General features: G+C 41.9%; 1 protein-coding gene across 41 annotated transcripts in view; it reads left to right on the forward strand.

Moving 5' to 3' along the window:
* LOC119446815 (basement membrane-specific heparan sulfate proteoglycan core protein) overlaps nt 1–25,884 on the forward strand; it is a 436,128-nt gene that overhangs the window by 310,840 nt on the left and 99,404 nt on the right. For all 41 annotated transcript variants that reach the window (XM_049664395.1, XM_049664396.1, XM_049664417.1 and 38 more), the window contains 17 exons: nt 6,337–6,477; nt 6,961–7,143; nt 9,166–9,252; nt 9,346–9,429; nt 10,139–10,257; nt 13,687–13,912; nt 14,021–14,123; nt 15,077–15,150; nt 16,430–16,570; nt 17,358–17,558; nt 17,640–17,732; nt 17,828–17,911; nt 19,269–19,511; nt 21,379–21,492; nt 21,616–21,743; nt 23,413–23,499; nt 25,691–25,752. In XM_049664395.1, coding sequence (XP_049520352.1) covers nt 6,337–6,477; nt 6,961–7,143; nt 9,166–9,252; nt 9,346–9,429; nt 10,139–10,257; nt 13,687–13,912; nt 14,021–14,123; nt 15,077–15,150; nt 16,430–16,570; nt 17,358–17,558; nt 17,640–17,732; nt 17,828–17,911; nt 19,269–19,511; nt 21,379–21,492; nt 21,616–21,743; nt 23,413–23,499; nt 25,691–25,752 — 2,170 coding nt within the window. The remainder of the gene's footprint in view (nt 1–6,336; nt 6,478–6,960; nt 7,144–9,165; nt 9,253–9,345; nt 9,430–10,138; nt 10,258–13,686; nt 13,913–14,020; nt 14,124–15,076; nt 15,151–16,429; nt 16,571–17,357; nt 17,559–17,639; nt 17,733–17,827; nt 17,912–19,268; nt 19,512–21,378; nt 21,493–21,615; nt 21,744–23,412; nt 23,500–25,690; nt 25,753–25,884) is intronic.

The raw sequence follows: 25,884 nt of genomic DNA on the forward strand, positions 1-25,884 counted from the left end.
TGTTAATTCGAGGCTTTAAATGCTAATTATACCACTTAGCTAAACTGCATTTTGGTGTTCACACTACACACATTCCAAGAAAAAAAAAAAAAGGACAGGCAGAGTGAAAGAGCAATGTCCAAGCCCAAGCTTCAACTCTTGCAAGCCAAACTGCTTACGTTCCTTGTGGCAGCATTGCGAACAAGAGGAATGCACATATGTAAAGCTCCACGGAGAGCTTTTAGCTCAAGTGTAATCTTAGTCATTCGTGTATGACCAGGATTCGCTTTGCAACACTGCTCAAACTGAATTGTAGGATGATAAATAGTTGATCTCAAATACTTTCCATCGATTGCATGCGCACATGCTTTCTGTACAGCCAAATCACAGTGTGATCATGAGGGTCGATAATCTTGTTTGCTGGTGCAGCATATTTATGATTTTCACTGACTCAAAGTAGCCATAGTCCGCTTTTTTGACAAACTTTTCCAGAGTCTAAACCTTTTTACACCTTGCACCGAAGTGAAAGCTATATTTTTGCCTCTAACAAGCTGAACCAGCTTTGTAAGCTTAGATACCCAAAAAACAATCTTTCAGGTATAGAATGCCAGAAGAAGCACAAGGATAACAGTGAGTTTATTTGGGCTGGTTAATACATTTTGGTAAACAGCTTTAAACAGCACAGCACAGGACACAGCAAAAAAAAAACAAAAAAAAAACACACAAATTGTGTCGTTCTCTTTCTGTGTCCAGTGTTGCACAGTCTAAACCTGTTTAGCACAGTGATTAGATTGTAAAGCACACGGTAAACTATATGTACTCGATTCTCCTCATGGCGTGGTAAGCGCTACATTGGGCCAGTGCCTTAATGACAGCCTAAGGAAGCGTTAGTGCAATGTAATACATATGCATGAATGATGGATTTATGCTCATTGTAGCACATATGAGCACTCTTCTCTTAAAGAAATGCACTGTTCTGAGCTGCCACAGGGATCGTTTATTTCAAGAAGTCACTGACACAGAAAAGATTGGTCCTTTCGGCAATGCCTCTGTCAGCTCCCCATTGATAGCATTGTCGAGCTGAAAATAAGTTTTCTTTCACATGTGTGTGGGTTTAAATTTGAATTTTTGTTAGACAATGTAAGGTCATGCAAGAAACATGTTGAGAAGCATCTGGATCCATGCAGAAATAGTAGCAACACAACACATGCATAAACATACAGGCAGGAGGCAGCTTTATGCATCAAAATTTTTTGTTCACATTTTTATGCTTATGTAACATGAAACCGCAACATGAAAACTACTAGAATGCATAAACTGTCAAGTAAATATAAATTTAAGGGTTTGCAGTGCTGTCAGCTGTGTCATGCTGACAGCACTGCTATGTCTGGCTATAAATATTCTGCAATGTCCAGATTACATAGTCAGGATGTTGCATTGATGTTATGTCAGTGTCGTGAATGTGCTCCTCAATGATGCCATAGCGGCCCAACATTGTTCATAAGGAGAGCGGACATTAGGAGCATGTAGGCAACGTTATGCACCGAAATTTGGACACATTCAGAGAACGATACGGCAACATCTTGCATTACTTGGGATAGATTAGTATACAAAACACATTAGTTTCAGTCACTAACACAGTTCTTTGTATTAACGTCTGTGGGGTATTACGGACTCTTGGGACAAAGGAACGACAACACAGTAATGCAAACAATCAAAAGGGCATTTATTGCATCTTTCATACACTAATACATGCTAGCCAAATTACTACCAATAGAACATTCACATGCGCGCGTGACAAATCAAGGCAGTCCGACTCACCACGACCGGATAGCGGGCGAATATGTTTGCCCCATGCTATGACACCATCGCCTTATCGTTCACGTGTACGGTCACGCGAACGATAACGCGTTTGAATGATCCAAGTTTGTCCATACCGGTGCCGTGCTCCTAGCCACGCAAGTCCTAGCGTGCTCCTAGCCACGCGAAGCGTGGATTGGCGCACGCGCGGTACGTCCGCATCGCTCACCGTCCCCCAACCCCAAGAGAGAGCGCCTTAACCTTTTTCCCCCCAAGTCACCACGCCGTTTGGTGGTGTTAGTATCGCGACACTCGCGCCATCTCTCGCAATGCGCCGCAACCACTACGACCGCCGCCGGCGCTTAGCCATGCAGAGAAGCCGGTCTACAGGAGACGAGCTATGCGGGGAAAACATCAGGGGACGCGTGAGAGTCGCGCATCCCCACACGTTTAAGCACCGCAATAAAAGCTTTTGTTGCTTTAGCTGAACAGGAAGATTGTTCTATAAAAAACAATCAACAAGAGAAAGACGTCTCTGTACACATTTTTTGCTACTAGTTGCTTCAAGAAGTTACTACATTCATAGCCTCTTGTTTTGAAATGGCAACCCATAAAAACTGAACGGTTAAGTGGGACATCGCTGGTTGAATAGTTTTGTAATTTATTAGCAGGTGTAGGGGCATGATTTGGTATTGAGAAAAGGAGTTTAGTAGAGGCCACATAATTTGAATTTGATATACAACGGATTGTATGTTTTTGCTGGCAGGACTACAAGTGGATTTATGTAAGAATCCTATGTATGGCCCCAAGATTCTATACAATAAGATAGTTGACTATCAAATGGGGCAAAATAGGTCATTCTCAATGTCGCTACACCAAAGAACTGACGAAATTTGAAAAGCGTAAAACAGACCGTGCCGTGCTTTTTGCAAAGGCAATCAATATGTATTTTCCAGTTGAAGTGATGGTCTACAGCACCTAAAAATGTTAGGTTACTGACCCTTTCTATAGGTTCTCCTTCTGTCTGAAGCACACACGAGTTCAATGTTATAGCTGTATGCGAAGAATGAATCACCATATATTTTGTCTTCTTAATGTTTAGGAACAGTTTATTGGCATGAAATCCATCGCAATTCGCCTCATTTCTTTGTTAGCTTTATGGACAGCTTCAGCCATGGACTAATGTGCACAGAGGAGAGCAGTGTCATCGGCATACACCACGGGAGTGAAGTTATATAGCAGGGGTTTGGAACAATCCCTCGGGCTTGGTGAACAAATGCAGTTCGCAGATAGCATACACTACTGAGAACATCTAAGCCAAATTTTGCAGTCATGTGCGGCGTGTAGCGCTCCCAAACAGAGTGCAAAGTCGCCTTTTTCTCAGATGCTCTCTTTTCAATAGAAGTTTTCTATTCAGTCTTTTCGGATTGCTTTATTTCGTCATAAAGCAGATTCCCACTCACGGCTGCTATTGGCAATAGCTGACATTAATCAAGAAAGATGTTTGAATCAGTGCACTTCTTTCTACTGTTACTGTGTATATTTATTGACACAGTTTAACAAGCAGGCTGAAGTAAGCAAAAATCTTTCGAATTTCAGTAATAATTACGTACTTCCAGAAAAAGCCGACTATCGTCTGCTCACGCTCAGCCACGGCCGCCCGCGTAGGGATTAATCTTTGGTCACTCTGTTTATCGGTGTTGTAGCCATCGGGTCTCGCTAATTTTGACTATTTTCAAACTTTAAACTAGCCTCGAACCCCGCGAAACTTGAGGTGAGACCACACATGCTTGCCAGCGCATGCTCACTCTTGGCCGCTCCTGGCTAGATGTCTTGGCAAACTTCACTCCGTATTAAGCTATTGACAATGCTTAAAAATGCGCAAGTTGGGTTTGGCTACTATCTGTAGGTCATGCTGGTGCAGGACAAAGCTGGTCCGCACCAAGTAGCACGGCCAGCCTGGAGCATATGAGCGCGAGCGTGCACTCAAGCCCTGTTGTGCACAAAGCAAACGCTGCGCACACACACTACAGTTGCATGTAGCTGTGCTCTGCTGCATAGCGTAGATACCACAGCCGCTGTGGGGTGCCACAATGTGTCCGCTCACTGAAGGCACTGTGACTAGCTGAGGACAACCACATTTGGTGCGTTGTAGGCACCAAAATTGGAAATGGGGGTGTCTACGTGAACATCCAAAACCAAATTTGAACTGCACGCCACAGCGATGTTCAGTAGGTGGAATGCTGTGGGCACGCCCCGCTCTGCCGTAGCCTTTGCAGTGCAAGGCATTGAAGAAGGAGCAGAAGCACCGCGAAATGGATCACAGGCAGCCTTTGATTGCCAATAACTCCACTTCGGCTGAATACATTGAAGTACTTTTTGCTGCAAAGTATTTCTCAAATAGTCTATTTTAACTTCAAATGCATTTCTGGACTTCTATCTATATATCTATTATATATAAAGTGGCTCAAGGCCCCTTTAATGGAAGGTCCTTCACATATTGGGAAAATAAAATGAGTCCCAACACTGATCCTTGGGGAACACCCGATGTAACTGGGAAAAAATCTGAATTATTATTGAAAAACCGAACCATTTGTTGTCTGTTTGTAAGGTAGCTTCAAAAAAATTGAGACAACCCTCACAGAAGTCATAGTGTTCTAATTTTTTAAGTAGTATACCATGATGAACAGTATCAGAAGCTTTTTTAACGTCAATGAAAATGGTAATCACAATCATATTGTTTTTTAGGTAGAAATTTGCCATATCTGAAAGAGATAACACTGTAGTGGAGGTTGATCTATTGCTCTGAAAACCATGCTGGCTAGGTGTTAACACAGATTCTCGATTAACAAAATTTATTACTCATTACATCATAAGCTTATCGAATACTACGAGGGCGATTCAGAAATGCCTCCAAGCTCAAGTTGTCAATAGTACTGTAGCATTTTGAACTCTTTATCATTAATGCACTGATGTTCAAGCTATAGAATGTCACTTGCCTCGCCTTCCTATCTCTTCTCGTTCCAGAGAAATCGAGCAATCCATGGCATCCAGTGGTGATGTCCGATTGAAACAGCGGGCTGCGCTGTTTCAGACTGCGGAAGGTTGTGGCTTGTGTGGAGATTTTATGCGGCTGGTTTTTGGTCTTTCACAGCCCTTTCCCGCTTCCGCACAGTGCTGACGTCAACACAGGCATCCCCGTAAACTGCAGTCAGATGGCGATGAATGTTGATTCAACGTTCGCAGTCAACCTCTGCAGTCAGAAATTCAGTTACAGCCCGCTGTTTCAACCGGACGTCACCACTGGATGCCATGTATTGCTTAATTACTCTGAAATGAGAAGAGATAGGAAGGTGAGGCTAGTGACATTCTATAGCTTCAACATCAGTGCATTAATGATAAATAGTTCAAAATGTTTGCAGTACTATTGGCAAAGTAGTGGGCTTGGAGGCATTACTTTCTGAATCGCCCTTGTATGTTAATGACACTTGGTACAGGTACGGGGCGGTAGTTTTCCAGAAGGCTACAGTCTCTATTTTTGTGTATTAGAATCATCTTGGCTAATTTTAAGAAATCTGGGCAAGTAGCCACGTGAAATACGTGATTAAAAATTGTAGCCAACAGAGCACAAAGAATTTCTATACAGTTTGTGTAGTATAAATGGTCATACCTCATCACACCTGGTGCTATGTTTGCATGGCATAGTATAAATGACTGTGACAATTTTCTCAGCAATTATGTTGATGTGTTCAAAAAAATTTATAACCCTATTCAGAATGGTACCGAGTGTGACATCACGACATATGTGATATATATATACCTGTAACAGCGAAGACCAACATCTCAGCCAGTGCTCGGGAAGCACATGTGCCTGGGCTGCCCGCAGCTATGCCTGGTCCCGGTAACAGAGCGCTCTTATAACCAGGTGCTGGCCAGGAGATGTCACTCTTGTTGCTGTGACGCTAAAGCCCCTCAATGTAAAAGTAGCGCCAACCACTTCCCTCCTCCTCCGTTCCACTGTCCTACTTGGCGCGGCCAGCGCAATCTCGACAGTGGCGCCGCTCATGTCAACCCTGCCATAGCAGACGACGGCTAACGTGCTACCATAATGCCGTTTTGGAAGCAGCAACGCGACGATGCGAGATGGCACATTACCAAGTGTGCGGGGTGAGCGCGGTGGTGGCAAGATCTAAAAATGGCGCACCTTTGGTAAGATTGAGGGGCTTTATGTGACACAGGTATCTTGTCCTAGCTGCACAGTCAATGCTTGTGTAGACACCAGCTTGATCAGTTTCCAGAAAGTATCGAGCAGCAGACAATAATTCCTGCAACAGTGAGGACCAAAATCTCAGCCAGTGCTCGGGAAGCACACATACCTGGGCAAAAATGTGTTGTAAGTCGGTGCTTTGTGTCATCCACTCCACCAGTTTATTCTGTCTTCTCTTTGTGTACAAATACTTAAAATCGCAGAGTGATGTTGTGTTTCGAATCTGAGTCATACTATTCAATTTGATTGTTGTGTGTCCTACATGCACCGTCCATCTTTTCTTTTCTTAGCCCCTCGTTACAGGAGCCTCATGTGACCAATGCAAGGCAAACTCCTTCCACCTTCACCCAAGTTCTCCTCTTGGCTGTGTGGAATGCTTCTGCATGGGCATCACGAAGTCCTGTTCTAGTAGCTTCTACCACAGAGAGCAGGTACACTCATTTTTGCACCATATTATTTCAAGACTGATGAAGTTGCACTAAGCATAATTACTGTTACCTACTTATTGTTTGAGAACACTTGGTGTCAGTGTATGTGTTGCTGTGCTTTGAACTTAATCTCTTGAAAATCTATTAATATTTTAGCATCCCTGTATAAGCTTGCTGGCACTATTAATTTTATGATGCATTCCTGGAATGGACAAGCAAGAACTACGCTGGTTTTTGAACACCGTTCATGTGATCATTTTGTGCTTTTCTATAGTGAAGCATTTTGAAACAAGGCGAATAAGAATTCTTCAGTTCATTGATTCTCAGTGAAATGCATCATAATGCCTATCACGGTGTTCTCTCTAGCTCAACTATGGGAAGCCATTTGTAGTTAAAGTTGAGTTCTTCCCAAGTTAAAAATTTTTAACTTTGAGTGAAAGTTAACATTGGAAAACCAGGCAACATCATACAACCTCTGCTTTTCAGGAGGTGTTGAGGTTCTCGACCAGCACTGAGGGCGTCCATCTGACAACTTTAGACAGAGCTACCACAATTGACCGTGGACTGAAACTGGATCCCAGGAGCAAGGAGCTGGTTTATCAGGACTTCACATCACATCCTCGTCAGTCGTACTACTGGCAACTTCCCCAGAGATTCTTGGGTGACAAGGTGAGTCATTGATGATATAGAAGCACATGTTCAGTAGTTCTTAGTGGTCATACTTTATCAAGTCTGTTTTCATCATTGCATATATATTTTATCAAATGTAACCTTACATATATAACCATTGTACTGATCGAAAATTCCATGTGGCTCAGGTTGTCAGAGCCATAGTAATGGCATCATGCGTGAACACATTGTGAACTCATCTCAGAAGGTCTTTTTAAACATGTGTGCATTAAGATTTGCTCAGTTCAGTAATCATGTGCAGTCGTGTGTCAAAGGCTGTCATGGGGTATCATGTGCGGCTCATGGCCCTAATTTAGATAAATCTCTAAAACTTAATAACTGTAGTAGCATATTTACAGCATAAGCATAAATTACATCGATTACATAATAGAAACCACAGTTGAGGAAGCTATTATATATATACACTCATTAAGTGTGGTACTGCACTTTCTATGGGCAAGCCCACTCAAAACCCCGTTTTCAATTAATTTCTCAAATATATACAAACATACATACAAGGGGCGTTCCATGAAGATTTCCCCTGACCCACTTCCTGTGGGCTGACGAGCACAGAAGTTAGCATAATAATTTCTTTTTCTCTACATAGCTACCACAAAGAGCCACACACTTCTGCTATCATTTTACGCAAATGTGGACACTACTTTTATAGAAGTCCTCAGGTTGGCCTTGGAGCCATGACTTGACTTTGGTGATGAGTGTGTAATCATCAGAAAACTGCCTGTTTTCAAAAATAACTTCATAGGTTGAAAGAGGTAGAAATTCGAGCGCATAAGGTCATAAGGTCAGGGTAGTATGGGGTATGGCGAAGAATTTCATATCCTGCTTCTATTTGTGCAACATGCGAGTGGTGAGCAGGAGCATTGTCTTGTAAGAGCAGGGCGACTTTTGACAGCATACCACGCCTGCCTATTTTGATGGCTTCCATTAATTTTGTCAGCAAGTTAGCACCATAGGTCCCCATTACTGTGGCCCCTTCTGGCAGATAATCTGTCATCGCCACTCGTTGCTGGTCCAAAAAAACTGCTAGCATCACCTTGCTAGCTGAGGGTTGCACATGTGACTTTTCTGTGGGCAAGGGGTTAGTCGTAGTACTTCTATTGATTATATTGGAATTTAGTTCCTGGGTAACTATGATGAACCAATGTTTCATCCAGCATAATCAATCTTGCAAAGAATTCATCTTGGTTTTTAATGGACATGGCCAAATGTTCACAGCTGCAGGTCGCTCGGTCTTCCTTGTGAAGAGCACAAAGCAAGCGAGGAACGCAATGTGCTGACACCTTTCGCATATGCAGATGGTCCTGGATAACATTTCCAACGGACCCTACACTGATCTTTATATTTTTGCCTAGTTCATAAATTTTTATGCCCTGGCGGCTGCATTTCAATGGGAGCGAAATACAAAATGGCCTGTGTCTCGTGCATTGGGGGCACGCTAAAGATCCCCAGGTGGATAAAATTAATCCGGCGAAATTAATCTGGAGTCCCCCACAACGGCGTGCCTCATAATCATATTCCGGTTTTGGCATGTTAAACCCCAGACTTAATTCAATTCAATTTTTATGCAGCAATCTTCCAAATGATGATGATGATGATGATGAATCTTCCAAATGGCAGTTTTTTTGTGGCAGTGTCTCCATCAATGGCTGAATGACTGAAATCTGAGGAAATTGGTGTGCATTCATCATAGAAGAAAGAAGCACCAATAAAGACAGAAGGAATTAGGCACACGCAGGCACTACTTGCAAATAATAACTACGATCGTACATCATGCAAATATACGTACATAAAAAGAGACTTTTTTTTTTTTAAGCACTAGAGATATGGTTGATTGCACCATTTGTCTCTGAGGTGTTATGTTTGTGCATTCGCAGTTCTACATACATTTTATAACTTCGAGAAATCAATCTTGGCAACCTTGGTAGTTGGTATTGTCCTAAAATTCTCCTAATTATGTTAGCCATTTGACCTTTTGCGTTTTTGCGCTATTTTTCTTTACAGGTTACATCATATGGAGGATTTTTAAACTATACAATAAGGAGTCATGGTACTGACAGACAAAGCAGAAGTCCCGATGTCCAGATCACAGTAAGGTTTCTCCTGGTTTGACGCCTATGATTGTGCTCTGAATGGCTGTTATCGTCAACTTATTTACTGATTCTATACTGTGTTCATTATCAGGGAAACAAGATCATACTCATCTACAGGCACCCTGAAAGGCTGAAACTCAGGTTTCCACAAACAGTGTCCATTCCAATGTATGAGGTGAGCTATATTTTCAATTAACACATACCAACTGCACCACTACTTAAATGCAGGCCCTGCAAGAAGCAAAATGCAGAAAAATGCTAATTTATTAGGCCTGTTCTTACTATACGAGGGGCGTTCATAAATTTCATACTCTCGGTACCATAAATTTGGAGCACGTGTACATGATGGGCATCAAAATGAGTGCACCTCTATAATTTTCGTGGAATATAAAAGTTGTATTCTATTTATTGTGAACACCTCTAGGGCATCAAAGCAAAATAGGCAGCATCCATTGGGAGAGTTGGTTGAAGCACAGTCAGGGATCTGCTTTCTGCATTTCAAGGGATACAAATCTGAAGAGATTCATGCCGAGCTGGTGGCAGTATATGGTGACGGTACACCGCATGACTGCATGAACCATAAATTTTAACATGGGCGTAATCTTCAACATAAACACACTTGTGCAGCAACAGGCTTGCCTTAGGCTGCGAGCACATTTTGCATGTTTATTAGAGTAGAACAATGGTAAATTAGAGCAGCTGCTGTTTGTAAGACTTGCAGTCATTCACTTAGAGCCATATGGTTGTCAGTGCTCAACTATTATGAAGCGTGTAAGATTGGGCCTGTTGGTAAAACATGCTTTAAAGTTCGCTTAACAGTGCAAGGACACCAGAGGGGACAGAAGAGAAAACATAGTGCTAACTATTATCTTGTCTGCTTTCAGACTTCATGGATCAGAGCTGATGGCTTACCTGCAACCCGAGAGCACTTCCTAATGGTGCTTGCTGACTTGAGCTCCATACTTGTAAAAGCAACACTCAGTGAAGAAACAGACACTGCCAGGTAACTGTGGACACTGTGACACATCTTCCTGCTTTAGGTGGGGATAACGGGGTCTTGTGTTGTGCCTCTGCTCAAATACTGCATTAATGTTTTTGTTCTTTTTGTGTGTTCGGAAGCAGCTGCAAGTTTTGTTGTAGCTATTTTAGCCACATTAGAGGGACAAAGTGCCAACTGGCTCTGGCTCTCGACTTAAATTTCTGCACGCATATTGGTGGTCCATGCTAACGTAGGCCCTGCAATGCGTTTTTCTCTGTTCCCCGTGGACATTCATTACCTATGTTTTATTCAGTGCATTTAACGGGATACCAATGGTAAATATTAAGTCAATGCAGACTGTTAGAAATCCAGAAATCTCTCTGCATTAATTTTGTGTCACAAAAAATGTCACAGTTTCGCCCTAAGGGCGAAGCAATGAATGCGATAGCAACACAGCAATGTCATACAATGTAAGGTGAGCGGCTTTGGTAGCAATATGAATTGTAGTAAACATGAGCTGATTAAGTAAGCAGGTGTGCTGTGGCATAAGTAGACCGACATGAAGAGAGACTCTATGACCACGAGAAGGCGCGTGTGAAACGGTGGTGTTGATGAGAAGCGCTTCCCGTGGGCAGCGCGCGTGCGAAGGGACACACCTGTAGCACTGCACTGCCGATCCGGGCAGCATTACATGTGTAGCGTGCGTTGGAAAATGTGGCCCGACTATTACTAACTGAATGAACAAGCGTGGTATGAGTGCGCACAAACAAACATGAATAGATCACACTGAATGACTGCAGACAATGACTGTCAAAATGCTGGCAGCAAGCAGCGGGCGAAGGTACGTGCGGTCTATCGCTTCAACGGAAACTGAGCGGCGAATGCACAGTGCATAAAGGTCAGAGCCGTGTGGAGATAAGAGACGGTGCGGACGAGCGACGAGCGCGGTTGCTGGCAGAGGAAAAGTGCCCCCCCCCTCCCCCCGCTCCCTCCGGCGCTCGCTTCCCGCTTCGTTGCTTGCGCGTGGAAGATTGAGTGCGTTCGCTCTCCGTGATAGCGCGCGTCCCCGCACGCTTTCGCTCGGGCATACGGCGCGCTGTGAAGATTTTATCTATACGGAACCTCACGGCGACGGCGACGGCGACGGCATAAATCCAGTTGAAGTGTCCATATAATTGCTATCGCATTAAAAACTTAGTTGCAGAAAAAATCACAACTGAAGGAGCTGCATTCCTTGATTGAAATTCGAATTGCCCGCAATGAGTCAGGCAGGGCGATACTACATCATGCGCCCGAGAGTTGGCACTATGGTTTTGTGCATAACATGAAGGAGCAGCTCGAAACTGAGCCTAGTCTCTGCGATTAGTTGCAATGACAAGACCAAAACTAGACCAAACCAGCTTTGAAGGCTCGTTGACATGGACCTTGTTGATGCCCCCAATAATGATACTTTGGCTTGTGATGTGGACAGCAATTTATGCTCGCATCACCTCGATGCAGCATTTCCTGGTGCTTGCTGTCAGCATGAGCTTGAGAAGTCAGCATAACCAGTGCAGCATTGTGCAATACCAAAACTACCAAATTGTGAGAACATGAGTAGCATGAGGTTGAGCGAAAACAAAGCTTTTTGATCACCTGTAGCATTATCCAGGGTAGTGCCAACGAATTAATATTTCTGAGAATTGAATAGAAGTGCACAAGTAGCATTTTCTTCCGTGTTAAAATGAAATGTGACCGTCTTTTTACTGCCTGTGGTTGGCAATGAGTGGGAAAATTATAAGGCAGTACGACATCATTGAGCTAGTACTAGAATGTCCCTGTCGAGTCACAAATTGTGTCCTACACTTACCTCATTTTCTTGCTTACTAAATCTCTGCATTCAATAATATTGACACCTTAGATGTTTCCAAGCATTATTCTATTACTTTAGCTTGATTTATTAGTACTTGCCTTTAGTGTTTTTTTGTTTTTTTTTAAAGCTCTCAATTGCTTTTTGCTCTATATTGTCCCACCGGATGCACACTTTTGCTACCAGGGGAACACCGATAGGCAACATCTTGTTTATGGCTGCATGCTGCCCCAGCCTCACTTTCCATTTTGTTCATTTCATGTTACTCACCTTTGCCTACTATATCTTGAGTTTGTGAGCTAGTGTGTTTTTCCTGTGTTTGTGTGTGAGCATGGTTTTTTTTTCTTTTCTCTTTCTCACTTTTTCATGCTTCATTATCTATTACACCTGTTGCTGCATGCCAAGCTTGTGGCAAGGCTAGTGTCTCCAGTTATTATTAAACTTTATCTCTCCCTCATTTTGCAACATACTGGTTGATGTCGTAGCGCCCACTGACGCTGCTCATTGGGAACGCTAAGGTCGGTGCTCTCGGCCGGTGCCTTGGGGCCGGCTGCGAGTGAAGACGAGAATAAAGTTGGGCGGCGTTTGCTGGCAGCGCAAGCGCTAGTCTGTTCTGAAAGCTTGCTGAGCTGGTTATCTTGGTCGGGCGCTCCGCTGCGACCCCTCGGTTCCCGACAATGTATTTGGTTTCCTTGTGATAAAGCTCTTAAAAAATGCAAGTTTTAGGAACAATGGGTAAGCTGTGTGGTGTGAATAATGTGGTACGACAAGTGTTCAAGAAGCTATTGTTTGAGGCCAGTGGTCTGGGAAGATGCAACATCAGCTTTCTCAAGCTCAGAAGACCGAAAATGCCAAATATTATATATTTTTTTACACCACTGTATGTCAAGGGTTTGCAAATTTCTTTGCCTCAGAGAATGCCACCAATTTTCAAAAGATGCCAAATGATAGCTGTATTATTTCCCCCACAGTTTAAGCATGAAAGAATGAAAATGCACCACCTCTCAGTATCCTTTTACACTTAGTAGCTTAAACAAAATCTCGATAAAGGTACAAAAACGAAAGCTGTGCACATAGCAGAAAAAAGTGCACCCACTATCCTTCACTTGGACAGTCAAAGCACCCATCAACAAGACTTATAAGGCCAGTCACAAGTCAACTGCTGCTTTTATCTGGTTCCTGTACTTATCTGTTAATGTACAGGAGCAGCAGCTTTATTTAAAAAAGGTGCAGAAATATGGGAAATACCAGAAAACGAATAGTGAATGCCCTAGGCTAGAGTACTTGCTGAGACAGACAGACAGACAGACAGACAGAGAACTTTATTTAGGTCCTGAGGAGCGCTACCGCTCAAGGCAGTAGAGCAGCGGGCCGCTCCCACGTCAGGACGGGTAGGCCGACCCTCACCGCCGCTGAGGAAAAAAAAAAAGTAAAAAAATATATATATATATAATATACTATGTGAAATTTCTAGACTTTTTGCAACCCTGTTTGCAAACTGCTACTTCATGTATCCTCCTATTCCTCTCACTAATGTAACCATTGTTACCTCGTAGAATAACGAAGGCGTCTGAGGGAAGTGCACTGCTTTGATTGGTTTGCAGCCTTGTGGAGGCATCTCTTGACATAGCTGTGGAGTATCCCACTGGCCAGGCTTTGGCTCATGCTGTGGAGCACTGTCGCTGCCCCATTGGCTATAAGGGACTTTCGTGTGAGGATTGTGATGCCGGCTACACACGCTCGGGTGCTGGCCTCTACTTGGGACTATGTGTGCCCTGCTTCTGCAATGGCCATTCCAGTGACTGCGACCCAGAGACTGGAGCCTGCAGTGTGAGTGCACACAGATTAGACTGCTTTTGTTGCGACTCTGTACGGCCATTCAGCAGTGAAATAGTTTGACATTTCTCTGCCCTGCACTTTTTTCTTTCATTGTTTCAGAACTGCCAACACAACACACAGGGTGAATATTGTGAAGAATGCCTACCTGGTTTTATTGGTGATGCTACTGGAGGCACTCCAAGTGATTGTGAGGCTGTCCTGGGTAAGTTTTCTCACCGCTGGTGGTAACTGAAGTAGCACACATGATTGCGAATTTGGTTCACATTAATATTTCAATAAACAGTAATTCAGCACACGTGAACAATGAATATGCACATGATGAAAGCAAAGAGAAATGAATACAATTGCTGGCTTGGTGTTGTCTGCAATTCTGATAGGTTGATGAAATGCATAAGTAGTACATGTCACAAGATAAGCTGTCTCAAAAAGGTTTTAAGGGTTAGGTGGAACCTATTATTGACACTGTAGTAGTTCCTATAGTCTTCATGAAAGCATTCAGCAAAGCTCGCAGGTGGCTCACTAGCCATTTAACGTGTGGATAGGATGGCAACCAGTGCGCTTAAGTCATAACAAGCAGGTCACAATGTTTTCTGGAACTTCTGTACTTCCTATCAAATAAGTTATGATGTTTAAGGAATACGCACAATTTACCACAGATTCTTGAGCATGTGAGACTATCTCGGTAACAGCCTTTTTTAACTTCAAGCAAGGCAGGTTGATTTTTTTTGCAGTTAACAACTGTGTGCAGATGAAGTTTGGGCTGCCTTATCATTTAATATTGTCCTTATTTCTATTTACATTGTCCATGACCGTCAACAACACATCAACGCACTATATTTAGAGACAGTTTGTCAGTTGCTTGTAGCCTGTGTTTCTTGTGTCATTACTTGCTTATTTTCTTTTGTTTACAGTAAATCCACTTTTCATTTGTTCTGTAGTTGATTTTGTCGTGGAGATGTTTAGCCTATCAATGATACACTGAACCAGTACACCACAATAGAATAACAACTACTTTGTTCTCTTTACTGCACTTAACTGTGTGTCAGTCTCTTTTTGTCGTTTGTGTAACAGTATAGTGCAGTAAACAGAACAAAGTCATACCAACTAGCCCCAGTCGAAGCCTTATTGAACAGCTACTTGTCTTTTGCCTTTCAGTGCCTTCTTGTAGATGTGACAACAGAGGTAGTACAAGGCAAGAGTGTGACGCCAGGGACAACTGCCCTTGCAAGGTAATTAGCAGTGGTATCTGCCCCCGAGCTAACTTTACTGCTTATTGTTTTAAGTGACCATTGCAGCTTGGTGCCTTTAACATGGTGCATGAAAATGATGTATGGGCAGGTAATTCAAAGAAGTGACTCATAGCATTGGAATGACTTGCAGTGAGAGACAGCATCTCCTTTTGAGACTTGCACTTTTATACCTTTTCACCTTCAACGAGAGAGTCATACATGCTTGCTGAGGGACAGAGAGTGTACCTACCACTCAATTTTTCGTGAATCTAGTCAGTGGCGTAGCCATTCAGAAAGTTACTTCAACAGGGGTGGTCTCTGCCGGCCGCTACCCCTATACATTATATATAACGAGAATGCACATTTCCATTGCCAAAACAACACTTTGCTTAACTTCTGACAAAAGATTTTCATTGCTAAGGCATGCAGCCACTTCACTTCAAATTATGCTATCATCCTTGCACTATATTAAAGAATGGGGATACATAATAATCACTATTGTAAATATTGTAATTATTGTAAATAGGCCCTCTGTACTTTCTTGCTCCCCACTCTGTGCTTTCTCCAAATCTATTCCTTCTTAATTATTAATTGCACCACCCCCCTTTCTGGCCATGTTCAGGTGTCAGCCATCGCCATTGCGGCCAGCAAAACTAGATCTTTTTCTTTCTACCAACAAAGTCGCTTGTATGTCGCTTTTTCTACAATCAAATGCGAGCTGACGCGGACGCGTAGTAAGCCTTTTGCCTGTTTGGTTTTGGTATGACGGCGAAGATGTTTTGTGTGTGTGTGCATGGTAGAGGTGATAGCCTCCATAAAACCCCCTCCCTGCAGACCGCCGCTAGCCCTTGACTTGCTTCCACATTCAACTTTATTTTTTTTCATCCATGTCGCTCTTTCTGAGCCTGCCTCCTGAAACTTTCTGTTTTGTGGGAAAGGGGGGGAGTGTCATCAGACAGAAAATTTGTACCCCCCCCCGGCTAGCCAATGAATCTAGTGGAAGTGCACACCATGGTGTCATGGAGGTGCTGCCGGGAGGCAGAGGGACAGAGGCACGATGGGCCCTTCCCTCGCCACCTGCCAGCTTCTGTTGTGGGTTACTTCGTGCAATCGCGCACCGCACCAGTGCAGCATGCTGCAATAAATGGGTGCACGTGCTCCCCACAAATAAAGCATTGAAACAAAATATCTAGTTTAGGTAAATTAATGGTGTTTTAAAGCAAAAATCATCATTATAAGAGTAAGGCTGCCTCAGTCAAACATATTTTTCTTGTTTCAGAGCAATGTGCAAGGAAAGAACTGCAATCGCTGCAAGGAAGGATATTTTAACTTGGAAGCATCTAACCAGGAAGGCTGCTCGCGTTGCTTCTGTTTTGGGGTCACTGAACAGTGCAGCAGCAGCTCTTATTACAGGAGCGAGGTGAGTTGTAGCTAGTTCTTTATGAGCAGATGAAGGCCTTTAGTTGTGCAATGCACTGCCTTTGGCCCTCCTCCCACTGTGAGCAATTTTAGGACATACTATTACATTAGAAGACACAAACTGCGTGTCTGTGTTTAGTGCATGTATCCCCGCACCTCCACCGGATGTCACATTGTAGCGACGGTGAAGAATGACAGAGTGTGAAAGCTTTGAGTTATAAGTTTTATTAGGTGAACTTGTGCCCAGCAGAACAAGTAACACACAAGTACAACGATAGTGGCAAGCAAGGTTGGCGATCGCCGAAAATCTGATTTGCGGGTCAAATGCGTCGACTTTTACACACGTGACTCGTTCAAGGTTCCAGTGTAATTGCTGGTGGCTGCGTGGCTTCCAAAAAGTACTACACAATTCACGTCGCGTATACAATCAGATTACAAAAGGTTTGGTGACAACAGCCGAGGATAGAACAATCGATAACGTTCGAGAAACTTCTGATACATGCAGGCGTGTCTTGCGCTGAGTGGTAACGTCTAACATTTTTTTAGCCGGTGAAAAGCGGTGACCAAAGAAAGATAAAGAAGCATGCGTGTCAATATGAATTACACTCGCCCAACTCGCCCAAGTGCAGCACACTTCCTAGTGCACAAGAAATATGCGTCAGTGGTCAAGGTACTTGGTAATGAATAAGTTATGTTCTTATATCAAAACCACTTTCTTTCTGGCATGTTGCTGACCGATCTACTACTAATGAAGGAAACTGAAATGATTCCCTCTCTCCTGCTTACAGATCAAGATGCTCTTGCAAGACTTGAGAGACCCATATGCCCACAATTTCCAGCTGTCTAACCGGTACCATTCTAACATTGTCACGGAGACTATCGTTGTGAACCCATCAAACAATGAAGTCAGCTACTCAGCGTTCCCACGTGATCCCACTGAAAAAGAGACCCTGTTTTGGTCGCTTCCAGCACAGTTCTTAGGCAACAAGGTAACCCGTTGATGCCTTCTCATGGTGTGGCTCATGTTGTCTGGTATAAACTTTTTATTTTTAAAATTTTTTGCCCTGCAGCTTGCATCTTATGGAGGAGTGCTTCGCTACACCCAACGATTCACAGCAGACAGTGATGGAGAAACCTACAGCGATGCTGATGTTCAGATCACTGTAAGCTATTTTCTTGTGTATGTCAACCTGAATACTATCAAAGATATCACTGCTTGTATTCACATGTTTATTGATAACATTCCTTTACATTTCAGGGAAACGGAGTCACCATATTCTACGTAAACATTCCTCCTCTCCCACCCTCTGAGACAAGAACCTTTGAAATAACTTTAAGAGAGGTGAGCATGGTTTTGTATTGTGGAGCAAGGTTTGCATGTTGCAGTATTAGCAATACCTGGGCATTCTGTGTCCTTGCATGGCTCCCTTTGAAAGGAGTTTGCATTGTGGTTTCAGCATGTCTTTTCAGTGTCACTTGCTGAAACTTCTTCATGATGGCTACCTGAGAGTGAGTCAATGCAAGGCACTTGCTATATATACTCGCAGACAACTTTCTGTGGCAACAGAAGGGAAAGCTGCAAGGTCAGGGCTTCTGCACATGTGTTACTGTGCCACGTATTCCGGCCTAGCTCTTGGTTTCCTGGAGCAGATATTGAATCAGCATAGCTTCCACGTGTGATGGTTTCACATTGGTAACACTTGAGCATGTATTTTTATCATTATTTTGCTTTTGTAATTAAAATGTTTATGTTTTCTGTTCCCCAGCTTAAACTGATGCTTCGCGACAATGTGGGACTTTTTTCAGGAGTACTTGCCCACCAAGTGTCATTGATTTTCATTGATGCTAAAATGATTGATTGATTGATTGATTGATTGATTGATTACTGCGACCCTTCATTTCCGACCTCCTTTTTCGCTTCTCCTAATAGAACAGACTAGCACAACTACTACTCTGTAGCTTTCCCTTCATTGCCACAGAAAGTTTTCTGTGAGTATAGGGAATGTGTTCGGTGGCAAGATTTCAATGATCAAATTTACACGATCTTTATTATACCAGAAAAAAAGGAATACATAGATGTCTACACGAATTTAATCAGGACTAGCATTGGTCTTCAGCGTAGCCATATTTTCCTTATTATGTGTATTCACTGTAATGTGACCCCAGTGTCTATGGCATTGCAATGCTGAGCTCTAAGTCACATGTTCGATCCGAGCTGTGGCAGTCGCGTTTTTAAGTGGGCACAATGCCAAAATGCTCAGGTAGAACCTCAGGTGGTCAAACTTAATCCAGAGTCACCCACTATGGCATGCCTCATAATCGGATTGCAGTTCTGGCACGTAAACCCTCAGAACCTAAATTCAGTATAGCGGGGTTCCACTGAATATAGAATGCATAATCTTAACAGAGAAAAACAATAGGTGTCAGTGCCAAAAAGCAGTGAAGCAGTGTATCACAAACTGTATAGATAGTTAACCTTATTGCTCTGCTGTGACAACACACAAAGAGTCACTTAAGGGAATTTGACCTACTTCTGAAATCTTATGAGCACAGGGCTCATGATACACTTCTGTATATTTTGTTCATATTTTTCTGTTGATCAGTATCATGTTTTCCTGATTCTAGATTTGCATGTTTTTCTCTGGTATATTCTAAAAGAACATGCTGTTGTCAACAAACCAATGCTTCCACATATGCAGGATAAGTGGCAGCGAGTGGATTCTCGTGGCCCCACAGTAGCCACCCGAGAGGACATAATGAAGGTGCTGGCCAATGTGGAAGTCCTGCTGATCCGGGCATCCTTCAACTCACGCATGCACAGCTCCAGCCTGAGTGATGTCTCACTCTCAACAGCCGTTCCTCTGCGATCCGCAGGCCATGCCGTGGCCATTGAGGTGGAACAGTGCATCTGTCCTCCTGGATACAATGGTCTCTCCTGTGAGGTGAGAGCAGTGTCCTGCTATAGAGTGAGTGAGTAGTGGAGCTATGGTTAGGGACAAGTTGAGAAGGAAGGAAGGAAGGAAGGAAGGAAAATAAGAGGTGAAAGGCATAGAGGTTAACTAGGTGAAGTGTCCGGTTGGCTGCTCTGCACAGGAAAGGGCAGGAAAGATTAGAAAACAAGAGAAGCATTGCATTCCTCCACAGGAAGTGCGCTACATCTCCATTCGTCAATGTGCACTTCAAGAAAGAGTTGCCTTACGGATAGCACCAGCATGAAGAGGACGTGCCTCAGAGTTATATCAACAATAAGCACATCGTGTTTATGCACCACACCCTTGATCAGCCAAGATTGGCACGTGTATACAGGGACTAAGAAGGCAGCTCACAGAGCAAATGAACAGTTTGAAAATGGATTAGAAGAGGAATTTTTTTTTTACTACCTGCCAAAAGAACTTCCTTTCCCAGTATCTCCCTAGTTCTTAGTGCAGCAGCTTGCATCAGACGAGGAGAAAGGGTGGAATTAACCAGTAAAGAGTTAATAATTTCTTGGTTGTCAATTAGTTAACCAAATGACAATATAATTGCATTACTGCTAGTAGATTGGAGAAATTTAAGTATATTATGCACCAAGAAAGACTGAATGGCCTAACTGAGCTCGTCGTGGTTAAAGCATGGGTACCACTCATCCTTTGCAAGCAGAGAGCTCCCCTAGCAGGGTGAAAAGTTTCGGGACACCACACTGCATGAGCAAGTCAAAGGCTGCGTTATAGATTCAAAAGAAGAGGGAAAATTGGACACAGTGATCCAACTGCTGTATGTAAGATGTTTCCTCGCAAAGGCACTTGCTCCTGCATTTTGAACCTGTCACTCATTATGCAGTAAAGCTCCAATGCCAACTGCTCAAGCCGACATTTTTTAAATTTTGTTTTTGAACATAATTTTATTGCATAAAAATTCTCACAAATACAGTTTCAGTTTGCTGTAAGTTTCTGTAATACATCTTAATTATATTTCTAAATATATAATCAGGTATAATGTTGCAATCTATAACATCACAATAGCTAGTGGAAACTTAAACATGTTGTTGCCACTTGTACTTCATAAGTTTCCTATTCTACTAAAATACTGTACCTCTGTTGTTACATGATGTAACCTACCTGCTTTTTCAGAAATGTAATTCATCTACTTAGTGTGGTTTAATATTTTTTATGTCCCTGAATTGAAGCCGCTGCTTAGGTTACTGTCATTCGAGTTCTCTGCTGGTCAGAGCCATCACACAACTGATTAAGAAAACACTAGCAATTAATTGCTCAGATTAGATGAGGATGTAGGGAATATGTCACTTGACAAACTGCTTGTTGCACTATGATTTTAAAGAACATTGAAAATTTTACATGGATATATATAACTTTTTCTCTAGCTTTAGCACAGAAAGCCTAATGCTTTCAGTCATAAACAAGAACCTTTTAATTAAAACTACTATTCCTTTGGTTATTTAGAACTTGCAGAACAGTGGCCTTGAAGTAACTGCGCAAAAAAAAAGTACAAACTGAAAGAACAAGCCTAGCATTATAACTACCAAATTAGGATAGTGTGCGTGTGAAATGATGTTACTCTTTGCAAGTCCTGTTTTCTCCTTCCATTTTTCACTTTCTCTTTGGAGTTATATAAATATAAGAATACTCTTGATCTGAGAAGTTGAGCATTATATTTGCAGTCTCCTATTGTTTAAGCAGTCACAGAGATAAGATAATTTTATGCCATTAACATGGCATAAAATTTCTGGGCTTGGATTCTGTAAATATATTTGTGAAAAGTTATGAAGTATGTCATTTACACATTTCATTTCCATTTTCACCTTGAATTAAGGAATGTGCACCAGGCTACATCAGGGACGTCAGTGGCCCTGGCCTTGGAAGATGCACACGGTGCCGCTGCAATGGCCATTCAGAGTCTTGTGATGCAGCAACTGGAAACTGCGTTGTAAGTTTTCTATTTTTAGAGTGCCATTACTGCCATTGTGTTGCTTCAGGTTGTGTAGATGTGATTACTTTTGTCTGTATGTTAATTAAACTGGATAGATTTGCTTTTCCCTTGTGCTTCCAGAGGTGTAGGCACAACACTGTCGGAGATTACTGCCAGAGGTGTGCTGACGGTTTCTATGGTGATGCAACTAGGGGCACACCTGAGGACTGTAAGCCATGCCCATGCCCGCACACAATGCCATCTAACCAGTAAGGAATTGATAATTTCTTGGTTGTCAATTAGTTCACCAAATGATACAATATAATTGCATTACTGCCAGTAGATTGAATAAATTTAAGTATAGTTTTGTACCAGAAAGTAAAGCGAACTGTTCATTTGAAATGTAGGCCAGAACAAATTTGACTTCACTAGGCCAAATCAGCTAGACTGCTTCACCACTTTTTTGAAATTGCCAATGGGAAGCTTTTATGGCGAATAGCTATTAGGGATTCATTATGAGATATTTTAGTTCTGTGTGTAAAGGGGGAGGGGGTGCATAACTAATATTGGTGAGAAGTGCATTTGATGAAAGTTATCATGATGAAAAATATTTGATCAAAGATCAAGCATATCTCATCAACTTACTTAAATCTGTTCGAAGCCATGCTTATGGGTTCATTTATTCTCCCTATTCATGGAATCTTGGCGTTACTGCACTGAAAGCAGAACCTGAGTTAACCTTTATCTAATCGCTAATGTATTGCTAGTCTTGAGCTCTATCACAAGCTCTTTTGCAACGCTCTTCATCATGCACCCTACATTGTACTAGAAGCGTGTATCCTTCACCGCTCCAGTCATTCGCAGAAAATCACACGCCCGCTTGCCCAAACTGCTCATCCTCATTCTAGCAGTGTGTGTGGCTGATCACTTTGGCTATGGTTAATGATGTTTATTTATTTATTTATTTATTTATTTATTTATTTATTTATTTATTTATTATTTATTTATTTATTCATTCATTCATTCATTCATTCATTCATTCATTCATTCATTCATTCATTCATTCATTCAAAAGGTCTCACAGGCTCCAGCAGGAGTATTGCGTGAGGGGTGGATTATACAATATATATCTTCATAAGTGGAAGCATTACAACGAATAGAAAGAGATAACAAGTATATAAGTTGTATGCTAAGGTACATAAAACAAAGTTATGTTACATAATAGTTAGCAGAATGCGATACAAACTATTTGAATAGATGGTTACGTACACATAGTAAGGGTACATCATTTAACAATGTCAAATTATACAAAAGTAATGTACATCTCCCGACACTGCCAAATACAGAAGTTAGCAAGAAGTGTGCACATACTTAAGAGAACATTAACAATGAAAGCAACTGGTCATAAAAAAATGGTGTTACTTCATGACAAAACTTAACAGGGTCATGAATGTCGACAATATAATGTAGAATACTGTATGTAAAACCTACCCCTTGTATAATACCCCCTCCGGGGTTCTTTAAGGACAGTAAACTGAATGGAAACTGATAACTGTTCACAGGACAGGCAGATATTGTATTACTGATGCATTCTGCCAGGGAAGATCTTTGCCAAATTTTTTGCACATTAAGCTGCCTAGAAGCACTGAAAATATTCTGAAAAAGACGCAATTAAAGAGAAGATGGCAACTGCAGTTCTGCAGTACAGCGCACTGGAGCACTGTGCCTTTAGTTTCCAGGGCATGATTGCACAGAATCGGAAATAAAGTGATTGTTTCATCCGGTATGACGCTATAAGCATGAACACAGGCTCAGGTCTAGATTTTTTTTTTTTTTCATTTTGTTCTGCCTGTTACAGAACAAAACTTGAAAGAACATGTAGCGTCTACCTTGCTGAAGTCTCGATTGCTTTCGAGTCTTAGAAAATTTTTTATTCAGGTTTTCTCCAACTTGCTTTTTGGACACTGACAACAAGCCAACTTGCAATGCCTGCCCACCTGGCTACACGGGACGGAACTGTGAACAGTAAGTTACCACAGTGCATGTTTACCGTGTTTTAGAACTGAGGTCTCACGCAAATGCCCAAGTGCTGCAATGCAGCCAGCAGATCTCTTGTGCATGGATCAAAAGGGTCCTTGCTGGAAAATTGGAACCTTATATTAAACTTAGGTTGTCAGATCTTCTGAATCAGTGATCCTGAGAGTGGCTTTTAATCACTTCAGATAGGTGCCTACAGGCATTTCATAAGTTGCTGTGGCTATTTCGTGCAGCCCAAAATTTCCACAGTGTTTACATAAAAACTGGGCTACACACACACACAGCATTTTTCTCAAACTCCATTTATTGCAGAATGGTGTACATATTTTAGAATGAAAGGAAAGTTGTCATTCATCCAAGAGTAGCACGAAGAAACAAAGAGAACAAACCATTTTCTGCTTTCTGGTGCTCTTGTTGGGCGGATTTCTCTTTTATGAAACTTCTCCTACTTTATAGGCTTCCACAGAATTGATAATTTCACCTAAAATGTCTTGTGATGAAAACATTGCATGAGGGGCGAGCACGGAAATGGCATACAAGTCAGGTGGCTGATTGTTGAGGGCATGTATACGAGCATAACTCTGACATGCATAATTTATATTGACATGCATGTCTTATTTTGAACTTGAAAGTTTTTGTTCATTGTGCTGGGCTGTACCACAAAGTGTGCAGGCAATAGAAGCAAACCAACTGAAATTAAAATGCAGGGAGCATCTGCAGGCATGGGACAAAATATAATAATAATGATGATGAACTATGAACACTCTGTCAAACTTATCATTTTTGTCCCATTCATATGGGCACCTTTTGCATTCCGCTGTTTTAAATCAATGTTATGTGATATCCTATTAGTAAACTTTACCCATACCCATGATGCCAAGTGATGCATTGTTGTGCAGTGACTGTAATAGAATGAGGCTGGCAAAGTGACTCACCTTCTTCATTAGGGCACAGTGCTTATAGGGACAGTTAAGAAAACCTAAAGAGTAATTGTTTATAAAGTGAATGAACAACCGCAGGCACTCGTCTTACAAGTCTGCATATGTCATTTTCGTTACCGTCACCTGTAATCGCTGCACACAGGGTCAGATTACATTATGATCGTGACACATGATGCATTTTTTAATTTTTGACATCACGTGAAGGTCATTCATGCATGAAATTTGTGGTCATGTTATATGTATTAAATATTTATGTTATATGTATTCAAAGATGATATTTTCAACTAAATTTCTATGGCATATTTTCTTCATTACTGGAGAACAACACTTGTTCAACTACTGCATTCTGAGGTATGCACAGACACTATGAACTTAGATATAAAGAAGCACTGAAGGCCAACGTTAGGTCCAGCTACAGTTTCTAAAATGAATGACTTACCTTCACCAGATTGCTTGGATGCCCTGCTGAACTCAAGGGAAGTGTCAGTTTTAGTAGAGATTTTTTGGGGGAGATTCTTTAGTCGATATGTCACATCTTGGTATAGAACAACTTTGTAGATTCTTGGCAACATAATCTATAATTCATGTAGCTATAGTACATGCCTTTAACGTTCCTTTAACACAGCAAAAAAGTTTGCTGTGTTGATGACAAGCTTTATTATAAGGAAAATATTTGGTTTTACTTGAGTGTACATGAAATTTGGAGGACTTTATCTTGTACCAGTTTGGATGTAATGATTTATATCAGATTTACAGATTACAGATACAGATATAGATCAGATTACAGATATTACAGATTTGTAATAATGGTCATATCATTCAGTTTTGTGAATGTCATTAAATGTAAGCTGTACTGTGTATACTTCCTCTTTGTTTTGTCATTGTGTTATCAGCCACAAAATTTTTGCTGAAAATGAAAACTACACTGCACTAGAGCTGAAATTCGGGCTAGTTGGTTATTCATGATTGATTCATGAATTACATTTTTGATGATTTTGTTAATTATTCGTGAATGCATGAATAATTCATGAAAACTATAATTGAATGCTCTTGTAGGTCAAGAAGGCAGCTCGCAACTGAGAGATATGCTCTCCAACTGTGTTTTAGCACTGTATTCCAGATCTCAGTGCAAGGTCGTGCACACTGGTTATAAGCAAATTCAGGCTTCCTAGTGGATTGCTGGCATGGTAAACTGTTCTGTTATGTATGGCATCATAGCCGATGAAATGCTTTTACAGATGCTCACCTGGCTACAGTGGCAACCCTCTTCAGCTGGGAGGTCGCTGTGAACCTTCGGGAGGTAACTAGCCATACTCTTTTATGTTAGAACGATTAGCCAAGCTATTCCTAAGCTTCTGCTGCAAAGGCGAACCAATTGAAGTAGTATATACTATTTCAGGCAAGCTATGGGAAGTAGAGTATTGCAAATGTC

This window comes from Dermacentor silvarum, chromosome 3 (genome assembly GCF_013339745.2).
Source record: "Dermacentor silvarum isolate Dsil-2018 chromosome 3, BIME_Dsil_1.4, whole genome shotgun sequence".
Taxonomy (NCBI): domain Eukaryota; kingdom Metazoa; phylum Arthropoda; class Arachnida; order Ixodida; family Ixodidae; genus Dermacentor; species Dermacentor silvarum.